This window comes from Symphalangus syndactylus, chromosome 8 (genome assembly GCF_028878055.3).
Source record: "Symphalangus syndactylus isolate Jambi chromosome 8, NHGRI_mSymSyn1-v2.1_pri, whole genome shotgun sequence".
NCBI classification, from domain to species: domain Eukaryota; kingdom Metazoa; phylum Chordata; class Mammalia; order Primates; family Hylobatidae; genus Symphalangus; species Symphalangus syndactylus.
This window is the reverse complement of record NC_072430.2, coordinates 68298708-68314963: the sequence shown is the minus strand read 5'-3', so window position 1 is coordinate 68314963 and position 16256 is coordinate 68298708. Positions and strand designations below refer to the sequence as shown.

Below are 16256 nucleotides of genomic sequence, written 5' to 3'. Positions count from 1 at the left end.
TGGAACCAACCCAAATGTCCAACAACGATAAACTAGATTAAGAAAATGTGGCACATATACACCATGGAATACTATGCAGCCATAAAAATGATGAGTTCATGTCCTTTGTAGGGACATGGATGAAACTGGAAAACATCATTCTCAGTAAACTATTGCAAGGACAAAAAACCAAACACCGCATGTTCTCACTCATAGGTGGGAATTGAACAGTGAGAACTCATGGACACAGGAAGGGGAACATCACACTCTGGGGACTGTTGTGGGGTGGGGGGAGGGGGGAGGGATAGCATTAGGAGATATACCTAATGCTAAATGACGAGTTAATGGGTGCAGCAAAACAACATGGCACATGGATACATATGTAACAAACCTGCACATTGTGCACATGTACCCAAAAACCTAAAGCATAATAATAAAAAAAAAAAATTAAGAAAGAAGCCTTCAAAAAAAAAAAAAAAAAGAACTGACAACTCAAAAAGCCAGAGTGCCTTCTTTCCTCAAACTACTGTATCATTTCTCAAAGATTATGAACCAGGCTGAGTTGGTTGAAATGAAAGAAACAGAATTCAGAGATGGATAGGAATAAGGATCATGGAGATGCAGGAGTATGTTGAAACACAATCCAAGGAAACTAGGACTCATAATAAAATAATACAGGAGCTGACTGACAAAATAGCCAGTATAGAAAAGAACGTAATCGGCGTCATAGAGCTTAAAAACATACTACAAAAATTTCATAATGCAGTCACTAGTATTAATAGCAGAATAGACAATGCTGTAAAGAAAATCTCAGAGCTTGAAGACTGGCTTTCTGAATTAAGACAGTCAGACTTGGGAGGCCAAGGCGGGCAGATCACAAGGTCAGGAGATCGAGACCATCCTGGCTAATGCGGTGAAACCCCATCTCTGCTAAAAATACAAAAAAATTAGCCAGGCATGGTGGTGGGTGCCTGTAGTCCCAGCTACTCAGGAGTCTGAGGCAGGGGAATGGCGTGAACCCAGGAGGCAGAGCTTGCAGTGAGCTGAGATCATGCCACTGCATTCCAGCCTGGGCGACAGAGCGAGACTCCAAAAAAAAAAAAGACAGATAAGAATAGAGAAAAACATATTTAAAGGAAGAAGCAAAACATCCAAGAAATATGGGATTGTATAAAAAGACCAAATCTATGATTCACTGGTGTCCCTGAAAGAGACAGGGAGAATGTAAACAACTCAGAAAACATATTTCAGGGTATCATCTACGAGAACTTCTCCAACCTAGCTAGAGAGGCCAACATTCAAATTTAGGAAATGCAGAGAACTTCAGTAAGGTACTTCACAAGAAGATAATCCACAAGACACATAATTATCAGATTCTCCAAGGTCAAAATGAAAGAAAAATTGTTAAAGGCAGCTAATAAGAAAGGTCAGGTCACCTACAAAGGGAAGCCCATTACACTAACAACAGACATCTTAGCAGAAACCCTACAAACCAGAAAAGATTGGGGGCCACTATTCAATATTCATAAAGAGAAGAAATTCTAACCCAAGATTTCATATCTGGCCAAATTAACTTTATAAGCAAAGGAGAAATAAGATCCTATTCAGACAAGCAAATGTTGGAATTTGTTACCACCAGACCTGCCTTAAAAGAGCTCCTGAAAGAAGCACTAAATATAGAAAGAAAAGACCTTTACCAGCTATTATAAAAGCACATGTAAGTACACAGACCAGTGACACTATAAAGCAACCACACAAACAAGTCTGTATAATAACCAGCTAACATCATGATGACAGGATCAAAGCTACACATATCAATACTAACCTTGAATGTAAGAGGGCTATACGCTCCAATTAAAAGGCACAGAGTGGCAAGCTGGATAAAGAACCAAGACCCATTGGTATACTGTCATCAAGAGACTCATCTCATATGCAGTGACACCCATAGTCTCAAAATACATGGATGGAGAAAAATCTACCAAGCAAATGGAAAACAAAAATAAAAGTAGGGGTTGCAATCTACATCTCAGACAAAACCAAAAGATCAAAAGAGACAAGGAAGGGCATTACATAATGGTAAAGGGTTCAATTCAACAAGAATGCCTAACTATCCTAAATTAATATACACCCAACACAGGAGCACCTAGATTAATAAAGCAAGTTCTTAGAGACCTTCAAGAAGACAAACACCCACACAATAATAGTGGGAGATGTATAACAACTTACTAATAGTATTAAACAGATCAAGACAGAAGATTAACAAAGATATTCAGGACCTCAACTCAGCACTGGATCAAGTGAACCTGACAGACATCTACAGAACTATCCACCCAAAAGCAACAGGGTATCCATTCTTCTAATTGCCACGACACATACTCTAAAATCGAACACATAATTGGACACAAAACACGCTTCAGCAAGTGCAAAATAGTTGAAATCGTAACAACCACTTCTTGGACCACAGAGTAATAAAGTTAGAAATCAAGACTAAAAAATTCACTCAAACCATATAATTACATGGAAATTGAATAACCTGATCCTGAGTAACTTTTGGGTGAATAACGAAATTAAGGCAGAAATCAAGAAGTCCTTTGAAACTAATGAGAAAAAAGATACAACATACCAGAATCTCCGGGAAACATCTAAGGCCATGTTAAAAAGAAAATTTATAGCTCTAAATGCCCACATGAAAAGTTAGAAACATCTCGATTTAACCACCTAACATGACAATTAAAAGTACTAGAGAGTCAAGAGCACAAAACCCCCAAAACTATCAGAAGACAAGAAATAACCAAAATCAGAACTGAACCGAAGGAAGGAGATTGAGGCACGAAAAACCATTCAAAAGATGAACAAATCCAGGAGTTCAGTTTGTGAAAAACAAAAAATGAAATAGACCATTAGCTAGAATAATAAAGAAGACAAGAGAGAAGATCTGAATAAACACAATTAGAAATTACAAAGGGTACCAGTCACCCCATAGAAATACAAATAATTATCAGAGATTATGAACATCTCTAAGCACATAAACTAGAAAATCTAGAATACATGGATAAATTCCTGGACACAGACACCCTCCAAAGACTGAGCTAGGAAGAAACTGAATCCCTGAGCAAACCAATAATGAGCTCCAAAACTGAATCAGAAATAAATAGCCTACCAGCCACAAAAAGCCCAGGACCAAACGGATTCACAGCCAAATTCTACCAGATGTACGAGTAAGAGCTGGCATCATTTCTACTGAACTTACTCCCCAAAACTGAGAAGGAAGCCCTCCTCCCTAACTCATTCTATGAGTCCAGCATCATCCTGATACCAAGCTTGGCAGAGACACAACAACAAGAAAATGAAATCTTCAGGCCAATATCGTTGATGAACATCAATGCAAGAATCCTCAACAAAATACTGGCAAACTGAATTCAGCAGCATGTCAAAAAGCTAATCTACCATGATCAAGTAGTCTTTATCCCTGCAACATAAGGTTAATTCAATGTATGCAAATAAAAATATGTGATTCATCACATAAACAGAACTAAACAGAAAAAGTGCATGATTATCTTAACAGATGCAGAAATGGCTTTCAATAAAACTCAACACGACTTCATGTCAAAAACTCTCAATAAACTGGGTATTGAAGGAACATACCTCAAAATAGTAAGAGGTCTCTATATTAAACCCACAGCCAATATCATACTGAATGGGCAAAGGTGGAAGTATTCCTTTTGAAAATCAGCACAAATCAAGTATGCCCTCTCACTAGTCCTATTCAACATAGTATTGGAAGTCCTGGCCAGAGCAATTGGGCAAGAGAAAGAAATAAAGGATATTCAAATAGGAGGAAAGGAAGTCAAATCTTTCCTGTTTCCAGACAACACGATTCTATATGTAAAAACCTCCTTAGTCTCAACCCAAAAACTCCTTATGCTGATAAACAACTTCAGCAAAGTCTCAAGACACAAAAGGAACATACAGAAAAATCACTAACATTTCTAAACACCAACAACAGTCAAGCAAGAGCCAAATCAGGAATGTAATCACATTCACAATTGTCACAAAAAGTATAAAACACCTAGGAATAACAAGGAAGTTGAAAGATCTCTACAAGGAGAATTACAAAACACTGCTTAAAGAAATCAGAGATGACACCAACAAATGGAAGAATCATTCCATGCTCATGGATAGGAAGAATCAATATTGTTAAAATGGCCATATGGCCCAAAGCAATTTATACATTCAATGCTATTTCTATAAAACTACCAATGACATTCTTCACAGAACAAGAAATAACTATTTTAAAATTCATATGGAACCAAAAAAGAGCCCAAATTGACAAGGCAATCCTAAACAAAATGAACAAAGCTGGAGGCTTCACTGTGTCCAACTTCAAACTATACAAAGGGGCTACAGTAACAAAAAGGGGATAACTGGTACAAAAACAGATACATAAACCAATGGAACAGAATAGAGGTCAGACACAAGGTCGCACACCTACAACTATCTGATCTTTGACAAAATTGACAAAAACAAGCAATGGGGAAAGGACTCCCCATTCAATAAATACTGACAGAATAACTGGCTAACCATATGCAGAAGACTGAAACTGGACCCCTTCCTTACACTATATACAAAATTTAATCCAAATTGTGTTAAAAAGTTAAATGTAAAACCCAAAAGTATAAAAACCCTGGAGGACAACTTTGGCAAGACCATTCTTCATGTAGAAATGAGAAAAAATTTCATGACAAAGACACCAAAAGCAATTGCAACCAAAGAAAAAATTGACAAATGGGATCTGTTTAAGCTAATAAGCTTTTACCCAGCAAAAGAAACTACCAACAGAGTAAACAGACAGCCTACAGAATGGGAGAAAAGTTTTGCAATCTATGCACCTGACAAAGGTCTAATATAAGGAATATAAGGTCATCTATAAGGAACTTCAACTAATTTACAAGCCAAAAAGAAACAACCCATTAAAAAGTAGGCAAAGGACATGAACAGACACTTTTCAAAAGACATACATGCAGCCTAGAAGCATATGAATAAAAGCTTAACAACACTGATCATTAGAGAAATGCAAATAAAGACCACAGTGCAATACCGTCTCACACCAGTCAGAATGGCTCTTATTAAAAACTCAAAAAGTAGGCCGGGCGTGGTGGCTCAGGCCTGCAGTCCCAGCACTTTGGGAGGCCGATGTGGGTGGATCACGAGGTCAGGAGATTGAGACCATCCTGGCCAACATGGTAAAACCCTGTCTCTACTAAAAATACAAAAATTAGCTGGGCGTGGCAGCACGTGCCTGTAATCCCAGCTACTCAGGAGGCTGAGACAGGAGAATCACTTGAAACCCGGAGGTGGAGGTTGCAGTGAGCCAAGATTGCGCCACTGCACTCCAGCCTGGCGACAGAGCTAGACTCCATCTCAAAAAAAATTAAAAATAAAAAATAAATAAAGTTGAAAAGTAACGGGCTGGAGAGGTTGCAGAGAAAAAGGTATACTTATAAACTGTTGCTGGGAGTGTAAATTAGTTCACCCATTGTGGAAGACAGTGCGGCGATTCCCCAAAGACCTAAAAATGGAATTACCATTCAACCCAGCAATCTCATTATTGGGTATATACCCAAGGAATATAATTTGTTCTATCATAAAGACACATGCAGGTATATATTCATTGCAGCACTGTTCACAATAGCAATGACATGCAATCAACCTACATGCCCATCAATGGTAGACTGCATAAACAAAACATGGCACATACACACCATGGAATAATATGCAGCCGGAAGAAAGAATGAGATCACATCCTTTGCAGGAAGATGGATGGAACTGGAGGCCATTAACCTTAGCAAACTAATGAAGGAACAAATACGGCATGTTCTCACTTTAAAGTGGGAGCTAAATGATAAGAACACATAGACACATAGAGGGGAACAGCAGACACTGGGGCCTACAGGAGGGTGGAGGATGGGAGGAAGGAGAGCATCAGAAGAAATAACTAATAGGTACTAGGCTTAATACCTGGATGATGAAATAATCTATACAACAAACACCCATGACATGAGTTTACCTATATAACAAACCTGAACATGTACCCATGAACTTAAAATAAAAGTAAAAAAAAAAAAAGGAAGCAGCAGCCAATCAATAGCTTACAGCGCTGAAGTATAATGTGCAAAAGTGAATGTTAAGAGTTATGGTAATAAGGTATGGTAGATATTGAAGTGAATAAATTACCATTAAAGGATTTTAGGCAGGAGTCTGATGCTAAAATTTGTGTTTTATGAAGAACCAAGTATGGCTGTGTGAGCAACAGATGGGCAAATGGCAGTACTCAATGTGGTAAATATGAGAGGGGTGACATTGATGGAAATGATAAATTACAAGAATGACAGGGGAGCTAGAAAAAAGTAGGTAGATTCAGAAAATAATCTGTGGATACAATCAAAATAAATTGTTGGTTGGTGATTAATTAGATGTAAGAAGGAGGGATGCCGAGATTTTTGACCAGTGAAATTTGAGGTGCTTATGGGACATTTTAATGAAGGTGTTCATAAGGAGTAAGATATACAGAACTGGAGGTGAGGAGGTAGGTCTGAGGTAGATTTGGATCTGGGAGGCATTGGAAGAGTAACTTAAAACCACAAGAGGATATAGATGGCCAAAATGTGGAGGTTTTGGAGCAAAGACAGAAGGAAAATATCAGTGTGATGAAGGAAAGAGACCTTGAACAGAGAATGCTAAGGAGGGATTGAGAGCCACAAAGAAAGCCAAAATGTTTTAGCTAGCATACAAGGGCAAGACAGGAAATCTGAGGAAAAATGGTGTCTGTATATCAGAGGGTAGAGGAAATACCTCCCTTTGAATCTGAACAACTCTAATGGTCAAAAAGCTTGTAATTTTTAAGCAGAAGCCACAGTGAGCAGTATCTTCTGGAAACACTCATAGTTAAAATTCAAGTGTTTATTCCCTGAATGGTCAAGGGAAAAATAAATAAATAGAGATTGAAGGAGAGGTGTAAGGCACGTAAAGGAAGATATTGAAAAGAAAAGAGACATAAGAAAAAGGTAATATAGAAATAAGAATCTTAGGTAAACAGCAAGATTGAGGAAAGTAATTTGGGAAAAAGAAAGAATGTTATATATGGTAATAAATGAAGGAAAATAGTAACAGAGGAGAAGACAGAATGTATAAGATGAGAAGAACAAAGCCAAGACAAGAGTGCACATCAGCACGTCAACACAAAATAAGTCTGTATAGAATACTGTTTATATGTTAATTATATCCTCAAGGGAAAACATAATATTTGATACAATCATAAGCTGTTGGCTTGTCTCTGTTCCTGTCAGATGTTCAACTTTTCAACTAGTTTTAAATACTTGAACATCTTTTCAACTTCTTTTGGCTTTATCTATATAACCATCCATTTAGCCATTGATTTATTTAAGAGATATTTATTCAGCACCTTCAATGTGCTCACACAGGATTTGAAGCTTGGTGCGGAGCTTACAGATATTTGCTAAATTAATATTTTAGAAAACATGAGTTGTATCTAACATTATTAAAGACTTGAAATTTAGATCAATGATTACCTAAAACACACAAATAATTTTACATAAATTGCAATGTACTGAAGTTTATGAATTTTCTGAAGGACTTTTATACTGTACAGGTCATCAGAGCAATGGATTCATATTTATTAGACATAATGCTTAATGAGTCTAACAATGGAATTGTTATTTTTTGCTTTAAAAAATGTATTACTAAATTATTTTTAAATAGACAGTTTTTTAAAGCATTTTTAGGTTTGCAGCGAAATGAATCAGAAGTTGCAGACAGTTACCACACACACATAATCCCCCCCCACTATCAACCTTTGCACTGCAGTGGTGCATTTATTACAACTGATGAACCTACATTAATAAACTATTATCACCCAAAGTTCACAGTTTACATCAGGGCCCACTCTTAATATTATACATTCTATGGGTTTTAACAAATGTATAATGACATGTATTCATAATTATAGTATCAGAGTAGTTTCACTACCTTAAACGTCCTGTGTACTATACCTATTCATCACCGCTTCCCCATTAACTCCTAGTATCCACTGCTCTTTTTCCTGTCTCTATGGTTTTACATTTTCCAGAAAGTCATATAGTTGAAACCGCACAGTATGTAGCCTTTTCAGATTGGCTCCTTTTACCTAGTAATACATCTATAAGTTTACTCCATGTCTTTTCATGCCTTGATAGCTCATTTCATTTTACTGCTGAATAATACATTGTTCTTTGATGGAGGGAGTTTATCTCTTTTGTGCCTTCTGCCACGTGAGGACACAGTGTTCCTCTTGTTTGGGGTGTGCATCGTCTAGGCACCATCTTGGAAACAGAGAGCAGCCCTTATCAGACATAGAACCTGCCAGTACCTGAATCTTGGACTTCTCGGCCTTTAGATCTGTGAAAGATAAATTTCTGTTCTTTATAAATTACCCAGTCTATGGTATTCTGTTATACCAGGACAAAGCTAAGAGAGCATGTGTCTGTTATTCTGTTAGGAACAGTTCTAGGCTCTGGGAATAAATGAGACAAGATTGTTCTTTGGCTAATTAAGAAGGTCACATTCCTAATTAGCCAAAGAACAATCTTGTCTAATTTATTCAGAAGGTCATATTCTACTGGAAGAGACAGACGACAAACAAATACATTGATGTTTACAATTAAATTTATATTTAAAAAGTGCTGTTAAGAATAAAAATAGAGCAGGAAAGAGTAGGACTGAAGGATATCCTGTTTTAGAGAAGACACTGATAAACCTTCTCAGATAAGGTGACATTTAATCAACGACTTGAATGAAATGAGAAAGGGAACCATGAAGATATCTGGTAAAATAATAGTCTAGTCAAAGGGAACAGGAAGCACAAAGGCTTTGTAAAGGCATTGGACTCAGTTTGCTAAAAAACAGCAAAGAGGTAAATGTCTATAATATATTATTTGGAAAAAAATGCAGCAAAATCTTTGAAATTAACTGGCATAGGCCACTGTGTTGGTAAAATTAGAACCATAACACTTTTGTAACAAATTAACACATTAATTTTTAATATATGCACATATTTTATGACACCCTGGTCAAAGTGTTACTCTACAATAATCAAACTAATTTTTATGTGTTTTTGTGAAGTTCACCTTAGCATTATTTATTTGTACTTTGTTTTGTATTTTAATGGGGTAAATACATTTTTATAAGATATAAATTTTGATATTTTCAGCATGTCAATTAGAAGGTAATAAAGTATTCTATGTTTGCTGTTCTCAAATACCAACATATCAATATATCTCTTTCAATCTTGGTGTTTTCTTGAATGTTTTCTAAAATAACACTTTCAATTTAAGGGCAATAATAATTCAAAGTCTCATTTTTAAACTGAACTCTTAATCTTCCCCTTACTTGTAAAGTTTGAATTAAATTCTGCATATTGGATATTAAAAAGTTATTTCATGTTAAAAAACAGTCTACTCTGAACACAACAGGTTTGTATGTACTTGGAAGAAAGGAGTTGAATTGAAGCTAAAGGAACAATGACTGTGTGCACTGTCCTTAGTACAACATGTCTCAGCACCACACTGTATAATTTACAAGAGGCTTATGACTGGGTTAAAAAAAACTGCATTTTAAGGACAGTTCTGTTAGAAAGTAAATTCATCTAAAACACAAGGATGTGAAATGACTTTCTTATTTCATTGTGAAATACCTAATATGACCTACCCCCAAAGAATTCATGCAGCATTATTACTCTTAGTGATTTCCAACATGTTCCTCATATGACATGCGAGATGTTTTCTAGGAGATTTTACTTGATCTCAACTAGTTATATACTAAGTTTGAGCAGTGTCACCTATATACTTAATACTCTATACAGCTGAAAATGTCAGCAATGATTAATGCTTTCATTTCTAGAGTTCCTCCATATGCTTTTAAAATCAGTTATTCTTCAAAATAAGTTAAAGAAGCACCTTTTATTATTTCCATTTCATATGTGAGGAAACATATCTTGAAGATGTTAAGGAGGCACCATTTTTGTAGAACAGAAAGTAAATGTTGGAGAGGGGTCTAGAATCCACGGATTCTGAGTGGATTGTGTATCCATGGCTCCCTTTCCGTCATCACACTACAATTTGCAATAACTTGTTTAAAGAAAAAAATCACTTCTCACCTTTCTGACAGCTTTTCCATATCACATGTCGAGTATTCTCATAATTTATGTTCATCCAACTAAGCAAAATTCTTTCAGAATCAGAATATATGTTGCTGGATGCAAAAGAAGGGTTGACTTTTGTTGTATTTTGGACACATATGGGGGGCATATTATTGCTGCAGTATGGTACTACACGGGATAGAACCAAAACCTGAAATTGGGAGAGATAACTTTTATTAGATGCAAATGGAAAAACAGCAAATTAATATTTGAAGAGAAAATTTTAGAAAACATGACAGAAGATAAAAGAGGGCACTAGTATTTTCTGGTTAATGGATTCAATCAGAAGTAAAAGAGTAGAACAGATGTGTCCCAATAATGCTCATTTTAACTTGACAACTTTTTGCTTCTGTGGTATTTAGTCTTTAAGGAACTACACTGTATAATTTTCAAGAAGCTTATCGTACATTTAAAACATAACTGCATTTAAGAACATTTCTGTTAGGACGTAAATTCATTTAAAACACAAGGAGGTAAGATGCCTTTCTTATTTCCTTACCAGCTCATGCAGCTTAGAAAAATAAGCCAAAGTAGGCTGGGCGCGGTGGCTCAAACCTGTAATCCCAGCACTTTGGGAGGCCGAGGCGGGTGGATCACAAGGTCAGGAGATCGAGACCATTCTGGCTAACACGGTGAAACCCCGTCTCTACTAAAAATACAAAAAATTAGCCGGGTGTGGTGGCGGGCGCCTGTAGTCCCAGCTACTAGGGAGGCTGAGGCAGGAGAATGGTGTGAACCCAGGAGGCGGAGCTTGCAGTGAGCCAAGATTGTGCCACTGCACTCCAGCCTGGGGGACAGAGAAAGACTCCATCTCAAAAAAAAAAAAAAAAAAAAAAGAAAAATAAGCCAAAGTAAAAGTAAATAAGTTACCAAGTCAAAAATTATTTTCTTACATTTATTTAAGAGGTCTGTTTTAAGATGATAAAAGTGTACAAAATTTGTTATTTGACATATTGTTACCCTATAACTCAAAGTGTGGTTTATTCACATCATATTACCATTCACTACATGTACACCACATGTTTTATTAAGTAGCAATGCAACTGGATTTAAAAATAATTTTAGCAATATTAAGATGAAGTAAAGAACTCTGTGTCTGTCAGTAAAGCACTATAGTACAGAGCTACTCAAAGTAACACTCTACTAACCATTGTCTACAAGTTCTAGATGAGATGAACAGCTTGTGATCTGCTACCTCACTATATACATCTCAAGAGTTTCTGAATGGAGCATTGGTTCACATTAGAGTACACAGTGTAAGCTCAGCTCCTTGATTTATCCTAAACCTTTAATAGAAGGTTTTCCAATGGTATGGGTATGAATACAATTTGAGTCATATGTGCTATAAAGATACTCTTGATACCCTGCTCATATCTCCTTAGTTCCACCTTTACATTCTGAAGCTTGCTTATTGTGAAAACCTGTAAGTCTCTGCTTGAGAGATGTTTTTTTTCTTTTTTTTTTTTCTGGCATATGAGAGCACACTGAGCTCACAGAGGGCAAGGTAGGAGCGCCAGAAGATAATGACCCCAGCAACGGCCCCTTACCAAAGACGGTCAGGGAAGTGGTAGTTAATTACTCCAGATTCCTAACCAGTCAGTTGAGGTAAGTCTGAGACACGTTCTAAAATGTATCCTATTGGTCCCCAGTGGCACTGAGCTTCAGTTGCCCACAGTGAAACCTGATTGAAACCACAACTGTTACTGACTTCATTATATTATCTACTTTAATTCCCTACTCTACTACGGATGCTTCTTGGGAGAACTTCTGAAATAAACGATTTACGCTCAAATACTTGTCTCAGCGTCTGCTTTTAGGGCAATCTAACCTAAGACAAGTACTCTTACAGTCAAGTACATGTTAATAGTAACTGAAAAAGGTGCTCTTTTTCTAAGTAGTGCATATTTATGCCATGCAGTGTTTCAAATAACTACAGTATACAAATTGTTAAAATACCTGTGAGCATCCAAAACTGTTCTTTTGTTTGCCACTATAAGAAGTACTTTAAAATTTGATTTAAAAAATCCATTTCTGAATGTTAGCTATTTATCTAGCATATGTGAATTGCATCATTTTAGCAATTTGTATAGAAGTTTAATGGAACTGCCTTCTTTCATTCTGACAGTTTTGTGGTCTAGAAGTCCTACATTTCAAATCTCATGTATTATAAAAATGCAATTTAAAGCCTCTGAAAAGGACCCCCATCAATATCTGTTTATTTCTGGGAAATACCAAATGATAAATTACTTGAGTACATCTGATGAGATATATGTCTGGGACTAACGACCTGAACTGGCTCAGGATTCATCTGTCATCTGCCACTTCTACTCTGCAAATAAGACAAGATCTCCAAGTGACCCTTGACTAAGAATACAGATTTAATGATGGACCCACATGGAGCATGGTTGTAACCTTTAGTATTGGAAGAGCCATTACACTGAGTGCTTAATTCTACAGCAGTGTTTCTGAAATTGTCGGTGGTAAAAAAACTTATTAATTTTCTCTTTACCACAGAATGATAGTTTTGTAAAATACTCTGAAAATAAATTGCTAGAAAAATAAAGTGAAGAATATAAATGTACACAAAGTACAAGACTCCATCACTTGCAAATCCAAATACACCTGGGGCAATAAGTGTTACTATTTATCTGTTAACATGCAAACCACACCAAGCATGAGTTGAAGGAACGGAGTCAGAATTACAGAGGCAAGAATGTGCTGTGAGCCGTGACAGCTAAGATGAAATTTGGGTAAATGATATTTCGTGATCCACACTCAGGAATTTCTTTCATGCCCCCAGAAAACATTGTTTTGAATTATCTTTCATTTTTGTTAAAGATTTGATTCAAGAACTGTAATAGCACCCTTTAAAGTCAATATATTGGCCACAAAATAGAACATAGTCCTGTGCTATTCCAGTATGTCACTATGGGACATTTAAAAGACTTCAAAACAACCATGATAAAACTACTACTAATAGTATACATTTGCATATATTGAGCGCTATCCCCCCCCCCATCATATGCACTTTCAGGTTCACATGAACTTTGCTATTATATTTGCCTTATTGTTTATTAATGACAATTTTTTAAATTATGTGTTCTTTTAACCAATTGGCTTAGAAAACATAATTTTCATTTTTACTTGTCCATAAAAATCTCTGGATTTTTGAGACTAATGAGATATTTGGATTTGTTCTGAAGAATCATCTTGACTAGGCTTATGTTGACCCAAAGAAAAGAATCAATTGCCAGTTTATGTATGATCTTTCCTTTAGATTTAGAGATGCCTGATGGTTTAACACTTATTTGGAGTCTCCTTAAACCCCCTTAACTAAAGAAATGTATAGCAATACATTTATAGGACATCCCCGTTACTTGAGAATCCAGATGAGGATAGTGTACCAGATGAAGCATTCATACCTCACTGTCAGTGTTTTGTACTGAGTAATGAGAAATTGCTCATTACTCTGAGGGTGCTGCATGACTAGAAAACTGAAAAGATTTCTCAGACTTGAAGGCTTTCCTGTATTGAAATGGCCCTTGCCCACCATATTCCACTTCTTGTAACCACTTCTGACGTGAGTGACAAGTGAGTGGGACACTGGAAGCTATGCTTTGAGTCACAGCTCTTGGCTTCGGTGTTGGTGTGCATTCTGTGTTATAACTATCTTTTGTACTTCCTTAAAACTAAGTTAACATGTTGCCATGTAAAATCTACTGTATTTCACAGTTTTGATTATCAAACCAAACCCAAGACCATGCTTCTGGTGAAGAAGAGTAGGCCCTATATGACTAACAGTGCAAAGGATCATATTTCCAGCATTAACAACCAGTCACCAGTGAAATGAATTTTCACACAAGAATTCTCTTCTTACATTCAGCAAGAAAGATAGTTCAGGTTGATGGTGAAAAAGAGGAGGACAGGAGGAGCAAGTCAGGAATCATGCAGAAGAAGGAACTCTCCAGAAGGTGATCTGGGTGGCTGACTCCAAAGGAGACTTCAGACTGCCAGGGGGCAGCATGAGGGCCCTGGACTCCTGAGCCCCAGTAGAGAACAACAAGGAAGAAATAAGCATTACCTGCATCAAATTGTTGCATATGGTCAAATTCATGTGATCTTGAAAGAAAGTATGTGTGCTTGTGAGCCTCAGTTTCTTCATGGCTAAATTGAGGATTTCAGTTGTGAGGATTTAATATTAAAATACTGACAGAGTCTTACACATACTACTCATTATTCAGCTCTCAATTTTGCCCTTTCCTTTGAGTCGCTAATTCCTGATTCTATTCAATTCCTCCCTTGTTCTAACTCTCAGTCCTATAGCTCACCTGTCTGGGGTTGCAAAGTGTGATGACATAAGCCTCCATTGGTCCTAGTGGACAAGACCTATAGTGCTATATTTGAAAACCTAGGGAATTATTCAAGGACTGAAACCAGGACTTGTTTATGCAATAGGGGTATAGAGTATACAGGTATAATTTATGCTATGTTAATCTACCCACAAATGCAATTTGGCAGGAAGTAAGTTTGAGAATCTCATAAAAACCTGCTTTTGCCTATAGCTGTATGAATCTTAGTGAAATAGTTTTATAGCAAGAGACTACTGTTTATTAGATGTGGAGACAGTAATTTTCACCAGTACCCATTCTTTAATTCTCCCTTTTAGTACTAGAATATTCCTGTAGCTACTCATTCTAGAGAGTGTATTTCTCAACTTTTTTTTGCAGCTAGATGTGACTATATGACTGAATTCTGCCTAATGAAATCTGAAATGAAAAGACATATTTTTCAGGTCACATCCTTAAAAGGTAACTCCTTGCCTCCAGTACTCCTTTACCTGCAATTCTTCCTTCAGAGAAATCAGACCCTTACATGAAAGCCTAGTACTGAGGAGGAAAGAGATACTCCAGAAGCTTTGACCCTCTCACATCACAGCAGTTCCATGGAAAGCAATAAAAAAAAAATCTCTCATTTAAGGCACTGTGTTTTTGAATCTTTCATAGCAGCATTGTCTATACTTTAATTAATATATGATTTATATTAATCAACAGAGAAGCAGCAAACAATAGCGGAAATGTTACCTTGTATATCTGTAGAAATACATCTGTCCATGCCCGTTTACTCCAGGCTTCAAATTTAGACATTTCTATAACAATAGAACATTTTTTCTTAGGTGTACAGGAACTCACAGGCATCGTATTAGTGGAAGACTTTAAGAAATAAAATAGTACAACATTAATTAAAATTTAAGGCAAATTTAGCATATGAGTTTTTTTTTTTTTTTTTTCAAAACAAGTGGATGCCTTTTCTATATTTTAATCAAGAGCTCTAATTTGCCATGTGCCAGTAATAGAAGATATCAACACAGGTAACTTTAAGGAGCACGCAGTCTCTTATTTAGATCGTAGACTTATTCATTCAATGCACCTACTAGATCACTCTGTAGAATAGGTGGCCAAACAAGATACGAAGTTCTTCTGATTGCTGAGCCAAGAAAGAATCACACCCTTTGGATAAGGCAACAGGACCTCAGCATACTGCCAAAGAACAGGCAGGCACCTGGTTCTCTACTCATGTCACATGGCAAGCACAGTGAGAGTCCTACAACCATAGTTGCCTCAAAGCCTGCAGACTCCTCGAAGACCACTCCCCTCTCAATAGGTTACCAGAAAGTAAACTATGTATTATGACAAAACTATATATTTCTTGTTTCATTTCTATTTTGCCCTGAAAATGAAAAAGAAAAGTGGCACATGGTGGTGAAATAAAACTAGTATTTTATTTGGAAAATATATATTCTAAAAGTTTAAGAATAAAATTTACATAACCCCACCTTAGTCTTCATTTATAAATTCTCTGAAGTAGTAATTATTTATACATTTAAGAAAGTCATGTAATCATTTTTGCATAGGAACTCCATAGAGATTTTTTGACAAATGTACAAAAACATATGGGTTATCCAAAAATTATTATCCTAATAGTATTTTGTATATAAAACTCAAGGACTCTGACATAGAATATTCTA

At 36.4% G+C, this 16256-nt stretch overlaps 1 protein-coding gene across 1 annotated transcript in view; it reads right to left on the bottom strand.

The window, feature by feature from the left end:
* LOC129487942 (cilia- and flagella-associated protein 47) overlaps nt 1-16256 on the bottom strand; it is a 477840-nt gene that overhangs the window by 256169 nt on the left and 205415 nt on the right. The window contains exons 32-33 of the mRNA XM_055289494.2: nt 15313-15441; nt 10190-10382 (exon numbers count right to left, since the gene is read on the bottom strand). Of these exons, the coding sequence (XP_055145469.1) occupies nt 10190-10382; nt 15313-15441 (322 nt within the window). The remainder of the gene's footprint in view (nt 1-10189; nt 10383-15312; nt 15442-16256) is intronic.